This window comes from Peromyscus eremicus, chromosome 6, assembly GCF_949786415.1.
Source record: "Peromyscus eremicus chromosome 6, PerEre_H2_v1, whole genome shotgun sequence".
Lineage (NCBI taxonomy): Eukaryota > Metazoa > Chordata > Mammalia > Rodentia > Cricetidae > Peromyscus > Peromyscus eremicus.
The window spans coordinates 90,939,345-90,954,164 of record NC_081421.1 but is presented as its reverse complement, the minus strand read 5'-3'; the positions used below and the strand labels follow the sequence as shown (position 1 = coordinate 90,954,164).

At 38.1% G+C, this 14,820-nt stretch overlaps 1 protein-coding gene across 1 annotated transcript in view; it reads right to left on the bottom strand.

Moving 5' to 3' along the window:
* Dpyd (dihydropyrimidine dehydrogenase) overlaps positions 1-14,820 on the bottom strand; it is an 839,421-nt gene that overhangs the window by 208,565 nt on the left and 616,036 nt on the right. The window contains exons 17-18 of the mRNA XM_059266163.1: positions 6,347-6,467; positions 5,397-5,516 (exon numbers count right to left, since the gene is read on the bottom strand). Coding sequence (XP_059122146.1) covers positions 5,397-5,516; positions 6,347-6,467 — 241 coding nt within the window. The remainder of the gene's footprint in view (positions 1-5,396; positions 5,517-6,346; positions 6,468-14,820) is intronic.

The window sequence follows — 14,820 nt, the reverse complement described above, 5'->3', positions numbered from 1 at the left end:
ACAAGCTTATTAGGTTTAATATAAAATAGGGTAGGTGCTATTCTTTTAAGTACATATATACATAATCAAATTTCAAGCAAGCATCCAAATTTTTTTTTTTTGGTTGAAATGTTTTTCTTTCTTTTTTTTTTTTTAAATTTTTATTTTGCAATACAATTAAGTTCTACATACAGGCACAGATTCCCTTGTTCTCCCCCCTCCCGCCCCCCTCACCTTCCCCCCAGCCCGCCCCCCATTCCAATCTCCTCCAGGGCAAAGCCTTCCCCAGAGACTGAGATCAACCTGGTGGACTCAGTCCAGGTAGGTCCAGTCCCCTCCTCCCAGGCCGAGCCAAGCGACCCTGCATAGGCCCCAGGTTTCAAAATTTTAAAATAAGGAGTTCCCATTTTGTGGAAAATCACAACAAAACTGGCAAACAAAATACTTCAAAACAATGGTTCTGTTTTTAAGCCATTTGGAAGTAAATTTCTCTAAGCCTGAAGTATTATTTAAAATGCCATCTGCAGGGAATTTTAATAACTTTTCCCTAAGTGCATGTTTACATGTGTAACAGACAACATACATTCAGGGAATGGAATGGAACAAAACAGTTCTAAGGAATGTGCTCTTCCCCAAGAATGAGAAAAACTAAAAGCATAGGAACAGTGAAAGAAAATGTCTTCAAGTAAGTAAAACCATCGAAAGAAACACAACTACTTTTTTTCCTGTCTCTGAAAATGAACAAAGGCTATCCTCCAATGTCAGTTGTAAAAAACACATAGCTTTAGCTGATGCCATGTAGGACTCATTCTTAACTGTCTCTAAGTGAAGCTTACCCACAGGGAGAACTTTGTGTGACAATATCCCACCACAGCTGAGTGACACCATTTATACAGATGAGTGATAGTAATCACTGAGTTGTGGCTGCACTAATATGCTTTTATTATTTGGGAACATGGTTAGAAAATAGTGAAAAATTTCAAGTAAAACCAGAAAAAATTGAATCTAATGTAAGAAAAAAAACTATCCACTCAGATACAGAATTCATATAGGGCTTTTCCCAATTAGATAAATAAACATCAATAAATTTTTTCTCCTGCTGCACACATGCACATGTGCGTGCATGCACACACACACACACACACACACACACACACACACACACACAATCCAGTTCCTTGTGTGGTAATACATGAACTAGCTACTGTTTGATATAACAAGTTTCCTGCCTACATACTAGAAATAAGAACATTAGTTGGTAACAACTTAGGAGTATTTTCTATACTATCCAGAGAAGAGTAGAGAGTAATTAATCATTACAATCAATTATAGTTTTTTACATTTATTTACTTATGATGTATATGGGGGCGGGACTTGAGAGCCTCTGCACACATGCGAAGGTCAGAAGACCACCAGCACCACCAGTGGGATCTCTCCTTCTACTACATGGGTTCTGGGCAAGCGCCTTTACTCTCTGAGCCTTCCCACCTACTCCATATCAATGATTTAAACAGAAATACTTGTAAAATGCAGAGCTTAATCAGCTATCCTTGCTTCAAGAAAATATTTCTTATGTATATTGGACATGATTTCTTCTCATACTGTTCTTACCATTTGACTACCTGATCTATAAGTCAGCTATTGGTGGACTCCTCCGACAAGCATGAATCTTGCCAGGTGCTTCTCCTATGATTGACTTTCTGTTTATTAGGTCATTCCTTTATGAGTTTAGGTTGTGTGCTTGAGCTCCATCTACATTCTGATTCCACTCATCCAAGAACATTTGGAAAATATGCAGGTTATAAATTTGTAAGGCAGTGGACAGGTCCTCAGAACGGAGTACTAAATCTCTTTCCTAATGTATTTCAAACTTCAACAAGTAGACGTTATGTTCTTACAGGCCCCCTGACTTTTTTATTTAAGAAATGTACCTTTCTCTGAACATTATAACCTCAAAGGATTTTGACATGAGCCACAGTGCAAACACATTTCACACCATGATGGACACATGCTCATTGTACATGTACAATTCAGAAAGAATGTGATCAAACAACACTTAATTACACCTCTGTGTAAAACATTACAAAATATCCCCAATTTTATTTTATTTTATTTTTAATTTTATTTTATTAAAATGTTGATTGCCAGGGCCAGAAAGGTGACTCAGTCATTTCAGAGGACCTTAGCTCAGTTCCTAGCACCCTTGTCAGGAGGTTCGCAAATGCCTGTAACTCTAACTTCAAGGGACCCTACACTTTTGTCTCCGTGGTAACTACGGCACACAATCTCATACACAGACACATGCACACATGCATATTTAAAAATAAAATGCTAAACTATGTTGATTATAATTCATTAAAATTAGTTTTATAACATATACATGATTGTAAAACAATATTTGAAAATCAGTGCAGGAGAATCTGAAAAAGTCATATGAGAAACAACTCAATTTGATTGACATTCTTTAGCTGAGTCTGTCTTCCCAATGGGCACTAATGCCCTTTGTTACCTAAATGCAACATCTATACTACAGCCCCTAGTCCCAAGGCTCAGGGATCATTGCAGAAAGGGTTAAAGAGCCAGAGGCTGCAATTAACAACTCAAGGAAACAGTGTCTTTTTGACATAGCAAGGTGGCTGCATATATGAATTCATAATGGGTACAAAAGCATGTACAAAACCTATGCAAGCTAGAGGTAGACCAATTCCAGCATGGAGAGGCTAGGTGGGCAAGAAAGCCTATACCACAAATAGCCAAGGAGCTATTGACAATTGTAAGCTGTTGGGAGAGGGAGAGTTCGTTTTCTCCAAGAGTGTAGAGCCTGGTAAGTAGACAAGGATCCAGTGGAAGACCATACATTTGGGAAGTTTTGGTCAGCACAAATGGGTTTCAATAGATTAAAACAAAAAAATAACCACCACACACAAAGTTGGGTGGATTGGGTGTGGATCTGAGAAGAGTTGGGAGGGGATGAATATGATCAAAACACATTATACAAAATTCACAAAGAACTAATAAAAATTTTTTAAAAATTAAAAGAGTACTGAAATGTGGCCTGGAAAGATGGTTCAGTACACCTTTAATGTACTTGCAGAGGAGCTGAGTGGTCCCATCACCCACATTTGGAGGCTTCCAACCACAGTAAACTCCAGTTCCTGGGGAACTGCATAACCTTTTTTAAGTTCTTCAGTCACCTGCACTCACTCTAATAAATGCACACTTAGATACACATACACACAATAAGTAAATAAAACATTAAACATCTTAAAAAGAGAAATGTGGAAATACACCAGGTATATAACTTAATTTCTCTTGATAACATTTCTCTTTTTAGCAACACATAGCTTCTTTCCCCCCCAATGCCAGGAAGAGTATTCTGAACAAAATAGAAAGTTTGAATAATGAACTGGAAAATATCCCGAAAGCACCCTTCTCCAGCAGGATGGTGGCCACTCCAACTATCAGTCAGCTTTTCTTAATAAAATCCAAAGACAAATAGGTGTAAAAAATGGCACTTTGGTGTTCTGAGAAAACCCTTGGGATGATATTAGCCATGTGTGGTGACCATTGTTTTCAACTTGTAGAAATATTCAGTGTATTTTGTGTGATTTTCTATACTGGATCATACTTTGAAGTTCTGACAACCACATCTAAGAGAGCAGCAACAGGATTTAGCTGAAATTTGAAACCTGTACCATTAGCAGTTCTACAAGGCTAGGTTTTGTATGACGTATGCTGAAGGCACTTTGCCACAGCCCTCGCTTCTGCCCTAGAACATCTTATTGCGAGTTTAAGCTGTTATCCTGGTCCTATTACTTTTAAACTACAGCAAGCATTTCTTTAAAGTAGAAAGACTGTATTGGTTTTGTCCAGATGGAGAAAGGTTATTTTCAAAACGGATTGTATAGGGTGGATGAATTTAATATAGAACATATTAGGAATGAAGGACAGCCCTTTAAAAATGTGAGGGACATTTTGTTGTTTAAAATGAGAGTTCCAACCCAGCTTAGCTGAGCTTACAGCCCAAGTGAATTTTTATATATGTATTTATAAATCTCAGAAATGGAGTTTCCTGGAAATGCTAACAGGCACTGAGGTACAGCTTGTGTTCAGTGTATGTATGCTTAAAGACTGAAACATGAAGGACTCTTTCTAATGCTGTAATTTCATAGTTTTATTAGACTGAGTTATAGCAGGGGAAAATATTCAGAAATTGCAGCTTAAATGAGAAAACGTGAATGGGGTGTTACTTATATAAAATACTACCTCAATAGTTCTTTTATTAATTTTTAATGCTCAGCACCCTCTGTGACCTCCTTTATTCTCTTGCTGTCAACATGACAGACTGGAAAAAAAAACTGAAATGAGCTGACAGAAAATGGAGCACACGTTAAGGTCCAACTCCAGGGTCTCTTGACTCTTTCTAGGACCCTTGCTAACACAGCCTGTGCTATTTCACATTACAGTAATAGTTAGGGCCCTGTTTGATAGCTCAGGAGCTGCTTGTCAGTCTTCCTTCTTCACACATGGTGGCCTGAGCATTCAGTTATAAGCATAATAGAGCCCCATGTCCTTGTGGCTTTACCTTGGCTCATGGACATGTTTCATCTGTACTGCAGCCTTCTTCAGCATAGACAAGGATTTTGCTGTCAATCCTGCCTCTTCTGAAAGTGCATTTTGGTCTGATTCAGCAATGCCTTTCTGGAACTGTGAAGCACCATTGCTTTCTGTATATTTACCACTTTATCACCAAGGAAACTGACCCCCATATTAGTACAGTCAAGAACCTCAAGGCATCGTCTCTGCAAGGCTAAGTTCATGTTGTCACAGCAACGGAGTATGGAGGGCGACCAGACCAGAAGGGACCTTGGAAGTAAACTTCTTTCTCTTTTTCAAATTCAAATGTAAGAGGATAAGAAAGAAGTAGAAAACTTGTGAGGTCAGCCCCGTGTCTCGTCGTTAAAGTTAAATATTGAGCTTTAATGGATAGTTCTGAGTTGTGAAATCGGGGTGTTTCAAAGATGACGGAAATATTAAGAGTCTAGAAGGGTGGGAACTGATTTAAGATTATCAAAAAGATATTATAATTGAGGTACCTTTTCTCTCAAGAGGCTATGGTGTTAGCTTTCACTAATAAGAAGCAATGTAGCCACAGTATTGAAAAATTCTAAGGAAAGCAGAGGTCAGGGGAGAAGGGAGTCAGCATAGCCCTTGTCTGTCTGGTATTCTCTCATCTCACCCAATAGTCACTGTAGCCTCATAGTTAATTTGTCCCACTATAGCAATTAGGAAAGTGACCAATAATGAGCGACGTCGGAATCGAAGATCATAAAACACACGACACTCTTGCTTGCCCCTAACGTATGGCTTCTATCAACATCTAATGAAGTAAAATGCAAGGAAAGATCAAAACCCACCTGATACCCCTCCATATGTGGTTCTCTTTCCAATGCCCACGGCAGGCCAGGGTGTGCCATCGGCTTTCAATCCCATCAGGCCTGAGACAGTGTTGGTGGCTGTAACACCATCTGCACCACCTGTGAAAAAACATATGAACATTTGTCTTTAGATCTTGAAGAAAGGATGATTGAAACCCATTCAGGCCCACAGAATCCTGAATTTCTTCCTCCCAAATGTCTGCATTCATTTGACTTTTCCAGTTACACTTAAACGTTAGATTTTTTTTTTAAAGCTGGGCAGTGGTGGCACATGCCTTTAATACCAGCACTCCAGAAGCAGAGCTAGGTAGATCTTTGTGAGTTCTAGGCTAGCCTGGTCTATGGAGTAAGTTTTAGGACAACCAGGACTACACAAAGAAAACCTGTCTCGAAAAACCCACACAAAAAAGAAGCTAGATATATATTTTTAAAAATTTTTAATTACCATGGCTTCAATCTCTTAATCATTAGATGAGTGTATTGACGTGAAGGTTTTCCAATCAGTGCAAGTTTCTGGGTAATTTACAGTGTCTTTGCAAGTTAAAGTGTGGAAGAAATTGGGCCTCATTCTCACAAATGCAAGGGACAAAAAAGTAAATTCAATGTTGACGTAGCTGTATTTTTCAATCTTAGGAGAAATGCAAAAACTGTTACTAAGTTGTGCATGTTGAGGCCCTCAACTTTGGAGTTCTTGGTAGGACTGTAGATTGTTTCATATTTCATGTGTGTTAAGATGTGCAAAATAGGATTCTGTTTTTCAAAGCTAGGTATATGTCTTGTGCATCTGTGAAACCAAGTGGTCCATGCAATATGTTTCTTAAAAGATAAGTACAGGCATACATATGTGTGTAGAAAGCATCTGCTTTGGTATGGCTGCACCATCGGGGTAGCATTAGTAACTGGGCTACTGATGCAATTCCAGCTCTTACCTTCCTTCGCTGCTCTTGCGATGCTTACAATATCGGTGACATTTGGGGTCAACTTGGCAAAAAATGGAACCCGAACAGCTTGCCTAACCCAGCGACAGATGTTCCTCACCAGCTCTGGATCCTGTTCAAATAGGTCAGTTAAATATAGAACCCAATTAAAGAGTTGTGATCAAAATGTGCCCCCAAACAATATCAGAGCTGGGCATGTGCAAGATGAGTGGAGCTGACCAAAAACAACATGACACACTTCTCAGATTCCTCCTTAGCATGACTCCTAAATGCATCAGGGAGCTAAGGCAAGCACAATTCAGGTGTACTGCAAATCCATTCTGGAAAGATTAAATTCCTTAAGGGACTCTTTGTAAAATAAAATTATGAAGAAGCAAACAGGGAAAAAGTTTCTCATTTTTCAGTTAAATGGTATCAGAAACACAATATAAACACATGGTTGGAAGTTCAGGAAACATTATAGAATTTCTACTATCTTCGATGTTGGAAACCTGAACAAATATTTGAACTGGTGAATGGTATCCAAAGTGAAGTCTGTTGTTTTCACTAGAGAAGACAGACTCTTGCTGAAGTATATTCAAAAGAAACTCTGTGACTTAATCATCCACCTGAATGCAATTTATACTCATGCTAAGATGGATTCACATCCTTGGTTTGCACAGGAGCTGCTCGGTGATGTTAGCTTACTCTTCTAGGTATTACTAAGATAAGTGAGGGATTTACGACACTCCTCTATTTCAAAGAATTGGTCAAAATAAAAAATAAAAGAAATAAAATATCAAAATGTTCCTTTTTGAAAACAAGAAATAGACATTTTCCTATGTCTACTTCCCGCAATTTTTCAAGCTTTTATTTTCTTATGGGACAAGTATCATTTAGAGGAAGACACACATCATCCCCCATTGAAGTAACTTTTCTGTGACCATGTCCCTTGATTTAAACACATAAATAGCTTTTTTTTAATTATTATTACGTTGAATGAAAAAATTATTCTTGACAAGTGCTGATAATATGCTTTGATGAATTAGCTTAAAAATTGTAACAGCAATTCATTATCAAACTTGGTAATACTATCTTAGCAAGTTAAAAACTTTTTGATAAAAGAAAAACCAGAAAATACCATCGTGTATTTAAACTATAAAGTAGTCACCAAGTACCTCATTTGTAATTAATGTTTTCATGTGTAAAGGACAATGCTTTTGGTATTTTAACCTTTTAAGTTTGTCTAAGATGAAATTTCTAATGTTATAACCTTTACAGGAACCTTTTCACTTGATTCTAGCATGCTTTGACTTGTCACCCTGTACTTCTCTAGAAGTTCTCTGTTTCTGTGCTGAGAGACTGCAATGAGGTCATTTCCATTGATTGTTGTTTCATTTGAGCCAAACTCAAGACTTTCAACAAGAAATCCTTGGCTTGGCTTGTTCACTTTTCAGAACAGTAATTTCTTCATTAAACATAAATATTAAAAAAGCACTATACGGAATGCTCTGTGGGGCATACTGTGCATTATGAATAGTAAAATCGGGAGACTTAGCTGTACAAATTCTAACTCATGAAAATGGAGATATGTCCTGGCCCATGCAATGTTCATGAAATATTTATGGCCACTGCATTGGTATTGTGATTGCAGTTGCATCCCTGCGACTTTCATTTCTAAGTTATGAATTTCCATGGGACTTAGCCTAGAAATGACAGTAACTCCAGATGATATGAATTGCAAGTCCTCTGTGAAAGCGCTCTTTAAGGTAGAGTTGAACAATAACTTAAAGATCACTTGAATAGGCTAATATAAGAAGGTAGTCTGATATGAATTACGAAAACATATTTTAAATCGTATTCAGTTCCAATAGAGTAAACACTAATAACCCGGTAGAGCTTCTATGTGACTTTTGATACTATTGACCACCATGTATTTATAATTTACTTTGAATATTTGTCAGAGATTTTTTTTTTTTGGTTTGATTTCTACTCATAGACTACTTGAAGCAAGTGTCTGGTACCCACTGCTTAGCAATTTGGAATTTGTTGAAAGTTTTTTAGTTTCCTAAAGATATCCAGTCCTTTTATGTGTGATCGCATTGAATCATCTTCCTCATTTTTGAGCTAGCATGATTTGACCTTCCTATAGTTCTGTGAGGTTGATGTATTCAGACACATTTTTCTTTTCATCTTCAATCTCATCCAAGCCAGCTAGGAGTAATCACCATAGCTAGCCAAAACTGAATTTGAAAGCTTGAGAATTTTAAAGCAATTTCTGACCAACATTATTGTGTAAATATTCCAATAGAACAACAACAACAGCAGCAAAAATTCCAAGATTAATAACATAATCAAACAAATGTATCTATTTTGGGGAATTAAGGGTGGACTGTAACTGTTCATACTTCCCTCATTTTTCTCACAATTTTAATATGAAATTCAGTTCTAAATATCATGTCCTTTTCTGTACCTTGACATTCCCAGTCTTCTGAATAGCTTTTTGATATTTGATAACTTTGTTTTTCTTAATGAATCAGGTTCTGAAGTCTTATTTACATATTTTCTAATAATTTCTCCTCCCAGATCTTAAAAATAGGAACAGGTGCTATTTTCTGTCAGAAGGAATTGAATAGCTGATAATATCAAACCCAACAAAAATAAAACAATAAAGAGCTTCAATTTCTGGGAACCCAAAATGCATGTGCTGTGGCAATGAAGGAAGAATTAACTAATAACAAACTTGGTATAATATCTCTTACCAAAATTGTCTTAGGCTCTCTTTTGCCCTTCAGTACCCATTTACCTTGACTACTGTATTTGACCTAGTGTTCTCCAGTGAGCTAAACCTCTCGCTAAGCTGAGCAGACCTCTAGCCTTAACCAACCCCCAAGGCTAAAAATGCTGTAAGATAACATCTGAAACCCACAGAATCCCTCTGTTGCTACAGCTCACCTAAGGACCACTTCCATGGATTTGTTGAATGTATGGATTTGTGACATTGTCCTTTGGCTATTAAAGGTCATGTTCCCTCTTTTAACAGGAATCTATGTTTCCAGGCTTTAGTAACATCTATTTGCCTCAGGATAAATTCATTCTTATTTCCTAAAAAGGGAATTTGGTATATTTTTAATTTACTTCTTTTTATATCTATTAAAATTCAAGTTTGGGTCAGAGGAGATTGTAGCTGGAAGATTCAGCAGTTATAAGTATTTGCTACACTTGGAGAAGGCTCCAGTTCAGTTCCCAGTGACAACATTGGACAGCTCATAACTCTAGCTCCATGAGATCCAACAGCCTATTCAGGCCTCTGTGGGCATGTAAATATATGCACATAATAAAACACACACACACACACACACACACACACACACACACACACACACACACAAAATAGTAATAAAAAAACTTGGCTATTTCTGGATTTAAAAACAGTTAGGTGTACTTCATGATAAAAGGTATTCTAAAAGCATGTAGTCTAAAACTATGTTTTATGAATCAGAATTTATTTTGAAGAAAATGGACAATCACTTTAAAAGAAACAATAGCTTACTGCTTCTTTCCCCAAATCTAATAAACATAAAATCTAGTAGAACTAGGAAGCTTTTATTGTTGCTTTTTCTGTAGGTAGTATCAATGCCAATCTCTGACCTTAACTTCCAAGCTCATTTACAGGAGAACCTGGTATTTTTGCATGCATGTGTGTACATGTTATGTATTTTAATGCTTGTTAACTCTTTTGTTATTCATATGAGCACCTGGAAGTGCTCTAATCAACAGCATGTTACCTTGGGGCAGACATGTAAGTGACATCATCAGCCGAAAGGCACTGACATCCTTAAGGAATGAGTGACAGGCCTGGGGAGTAAATGATGCTTTTAAGGGTACCATGTGAACCAAAGTTACAGGGCACACTTACAAGTGCTACAAAGAGGACAAGAGCGGCCGATAACCAAATTTGGCCCACATGACAATTTTCATGGAAGCCACAGATGGCAATGCATGCATACAATCTAGCACTTGGGAGGTGTGAGGCAGGAGGACTGCCATGAGTTCAGGACAACTTTTGACTATTTAGTGTATACCAGGCCCATCAGGGGCTACATAGAGAAACTCTTGTCTCAGTGAAAAGAAGGAAGGTAGCAAGGGAGGGAGGATGGGAGGAAGGGACAAGTACACTGAGAGTAGCCTAGTATCTTCACACAGTGAATCTTCTCTTGGAGAATTTCCTACAAACCCCACAGAATGACCAAGTATAAGCTAGAAGATCTAGTGTGGCACATGCACCTCGCATAACTTTTCCCTCTGCAACAGTGAGTGTAAAGCTTAGTTTCCAAATTAAGCCATTGGATTCTAATTCTAGTAACTGCTCTATCTCTAGCTCTCTGGACATAGGGTCTGCCCTTCCACTTCATAGGCCCTTGGGCTGCCCTCTCTGCTATCTGGCAGGCACTGGTTGCAGATCTCAGTGGTGTGACCCCCGACCCCCTTAAAAGAGAAGCACCCCAGAGTGAGGCCATGCGCACTTCTTGAGAAGCTAAACTACAAGTGAGGTTTTTGACTTGAAGAAACATTTCTCTCCAATTTACCTGGTAATTTTCAGTCTGTATGATTCTTTTCAAAATGGATTTCTTAGAAGATGGCATTTCAATGAATTCACTGAAAAATGTTACCAGTTATAAAATGTTTTCCACTAAGAAACTCCTAAGTCTTAATTCACATGACATGACAGGAGCTGGATGGCATTTTTATTACGTCTACTTCTCTGATGGAGAGAACTGGGGCCCGGAAGATCAATCTGAGTGCCTATTTCATCTTCTTAATTTTCTTTCCCATTATCATGTTCTAAACCATCATCTCCTTTAGCAAAATTGCTCCCTAAAGTGAGATTCAGCCATCCCTTGTAAACTAGAACTATAAAAGGATCCAGCTTCATTTATACCTGTGAGACCAGATGTAAGTATAAGGTAATAGGAAAAGAAGACAAATTTGTCTTTCTGTGTCAATAAACTAGGGCAGAGTTCACTGAGGTAAAGGTATTAGTGAATGCGAGGACTGTGAGTTGGCATGGAGATGGTTTAAATGGACTTATGTCTTATCATGTGTGTTTCTCGAATGATTTTTCTTACTTAAGCATTATGAGTGGTGCAACTACTTTGGGAAATGTCTTGGTAGTTTGCTATTAAAGTAAGCATATGATTAGTAACTATCCAGAAATTCCATTCAACTATATATTCAAAAGATATGGTGACTTCGTTTCAAACAAAGGTTTTTCACATGAGTGATTCTAGCAACTTTTTCAAAGTAGTTCTCCATTGGAAATGTCCCCAATATAATACCATTCAAACGTGAGTGAATAAATGTGTAGTGTGTGTCCATCTAATAAGAGTAATTAGAGGCAAAAAGAAACAAACCAGAGAATCATGCCACAGTTTAGCAGTGACTAAAAATATATTTTGAGTGAAGGAAGTGAAGAAGATCACATGCCATATGTGAGTCCATTTATATGAAATTCTGCACAAAGAAAAAGAATACCAGTGGTAAGCAGAGCATTGAGTGCTGGACTCGAGACTAGCACCAGCAGAAGAATAACTAGGGAGTGGGATAGAGAAATTTTTGAGTGTGCTAGATATAATCTTTGCAGTGATATAGACATTGGCCAAAATATACCAAACTCTATGGTTTACTGTGTTCATTGGGTCATGGGTACACTGTGTTGTCATAACTTCATCTACATCTTATAATAATTACGAGAACTAACATATGGAAAAGCAAAGTGTGAGGGGCTTCTGGCAATATGGGATCTATTCTTTTAGCAAGTATTCGTTGATCATGTGTTATTGTAGTTGGCCTATGCTGGGCACCTAAGTGATAAAATCAGGAAGTTGAAGTAGACTCAGAACATAATCCAAGTGACAAAATACATGATGGGTGTAAAATGTCACTGAAAGGTATCATCATAGAATTTGTCATTTCAGATTGTTTCAGAATATGCAGACCAGCACCTGGTATACTGTAGCCATTCATGAAATGGTGTCAAATTGAGAGAATTTACACTGCCAAAATCAACAGAGACTTTTTTCTTCCTATTTAATTTGAAGGAAATAGTATGATAAAATTATTTGGTCCAGGACAACTGAATAATAACTATCTTTAACTCTATACATTGTGTTTGACAAAAGAGATTTAAAGATATGTAAGATATGATCCCTATTCCTAAAAAGTGATAATGTTTTATAAGATGCACATAACAAACACACACTGTATGTATAAAATATAATATATATAAAAGCAAAGAATGTGTGTGTGTGTGTGTGTGTGTGTGTGTGTGTATGTATCAGGCTAGTGGTGGAATCCAGGACACTGTACCTGCTAGGCAAAGGCTTCACCACCGAGTTCCACCTCTATCCCTTTATTTGTGTGTTTTTTCAGAGGCTTTCTGTGCCTAAGACAGTACAAAATGTCACAGGGTCATTTGTATGTTTTTTTTTTTTCTCTCCAGACACATAGCTTTCTCTCTCATCTAAAGCCTTTTCTTATTTCTCTTCTCCCTCTCCCTCTCCCACCCTCATCCCCTCCCTTTGTCCCCCTCCCATCTCCAGAATGTCCTTCTCTTCTGCCTGATTAACATCCCTCATGGAAGCTTTCTGGGACCAAGTGTCCCATGCTCCTCAGCCCAGAATCAATTAGTAAATGATTGTCTCTATAGTGCGCCCATATGTTCCTCTTAACTGCTTGTCAGCATGGTTAGAACTGTCTTTTTTATCACCTTTTCCTCTCTACTAGCCTATGAATCCTTTTAGAATTGTGTCTTCCTCCTTGTCTGATCTGTAAACACAGAGTCTGAGACACTAGAGAATCCCCTCAAATTTTGTGTTCAGAGACAAAAATGAAGGCTACCTAGCCGTGTGTCAGTATTACACCCCAGATTACAAAAAAAATGCTCTTCATGTTCTATGGAATCAAAACAAGCTATAGAAACAAAGCATCAATGTATTTGTATATATATATATATATATATATATATATATATATATATATATATATATATATATATATATTTACAACAGGAGGATTTGCAGAAAGCCTTCTGGTATCCTTCAGCCAGTGAAACTACATGAGGCCCCTTGACCCGATGGCAGCCTGAAACTCTATGGAATGCCCCAGGCTGCCTATAGTCCCTTCTATCTGAATCTTTATGGCACTGAGTCTTCAGAGTGACCCTATCTCGACCGTAAGACCTTTGTACCTGAAGCTCTGCTGGAGAAGGCAGAGCCTGTTTATGGTCATGAAAGCTGGGAAGGTTTCTATGTCTTTAAATACAGTCCCTGTGACTATGACTTATTGCTGCTTGTTCTTGCTTGTCCCTGGTGTGGTGCTGCTCTGGCGTTCTTGGTGTGGATGCTTTCCACTGCCCTTGTGTCTCAGCAGCTTGCAATTTTCCTCATAGTGTAAGAATCAGCAAGCACTACATCTCTGTCTCTCACTCCTGATTGCCTGGGGTTCTTCGTGTGCTATTTTCATCCTCTGTCATGACCTTTGGGTCCTCTCGCTCACTTTCCACCAGCTCATTTCTTCTTTACTCTCAAATGACAATGCTAATGATTATGAGGCTGGAGAATGTGTACCTGTTCAAAACATCTACCCCTGAACGTCCATGGCCCACAGTTCAGTGCACTACACTTTGGAGGGCTGACCCTCTTGGTGCTATTCCTAACACCATCTTACTGTATAATGACTTGACTCTACCACACTGTGAATCAAAAACAAAAATACAAACGAACAAACAAACAAACAAAATAACAAGCTGGGATTAGACTCTGAATGTTAGATGGGACATGTCAATTTCAAGATCTATCTTTTTTATTGTTAACTTGCCATAAGAGCTGGTGAGCACCTATGCTAAGTTACAATCTAGGATATAAAAGCACTTTAGAAAAGTCATGCATTTCAGGCAGTATTACCAGACATAGTTACTACTTACATCTTTCTCCAAGAATAGACTGATTGTGCTACATGTGTGCATGTGTGAGCTGATGGTCTCTCATGCCTCACACCTCCACCTCTATCTGGATTTTAAACTTTGGTCTTATTCCTCTAAGGGAGGTCCCAGACAATGGTAGGACAACCATGCCACAGACTACCACATTTGTGTCCAATAGCCAACTCTTTTAATACGATACCATTGGCCTGATGCTCTCTCTGTGTTGAAGACGGCAAAGAATTCTGTCAAATCTTTACCTCAAATGACTTCCCTCAAACATGGCACACAAATAATTCTACTTTCATTGTACTTCCACCAGCCCTACTTCCCAACAAATCCTTTAACCTCCTTACTCCACCCTGGGACCAGTTCCTGGAGGACTCAATTGCTAGTGTTGCCTACCATACTATTATCTATAATTTGCTTATTAACATGGTGGTCCAACATAATCTCAAGAAAACAATATATGTAGATGCAGGCAATGCACATTGTCTCCTGTCAG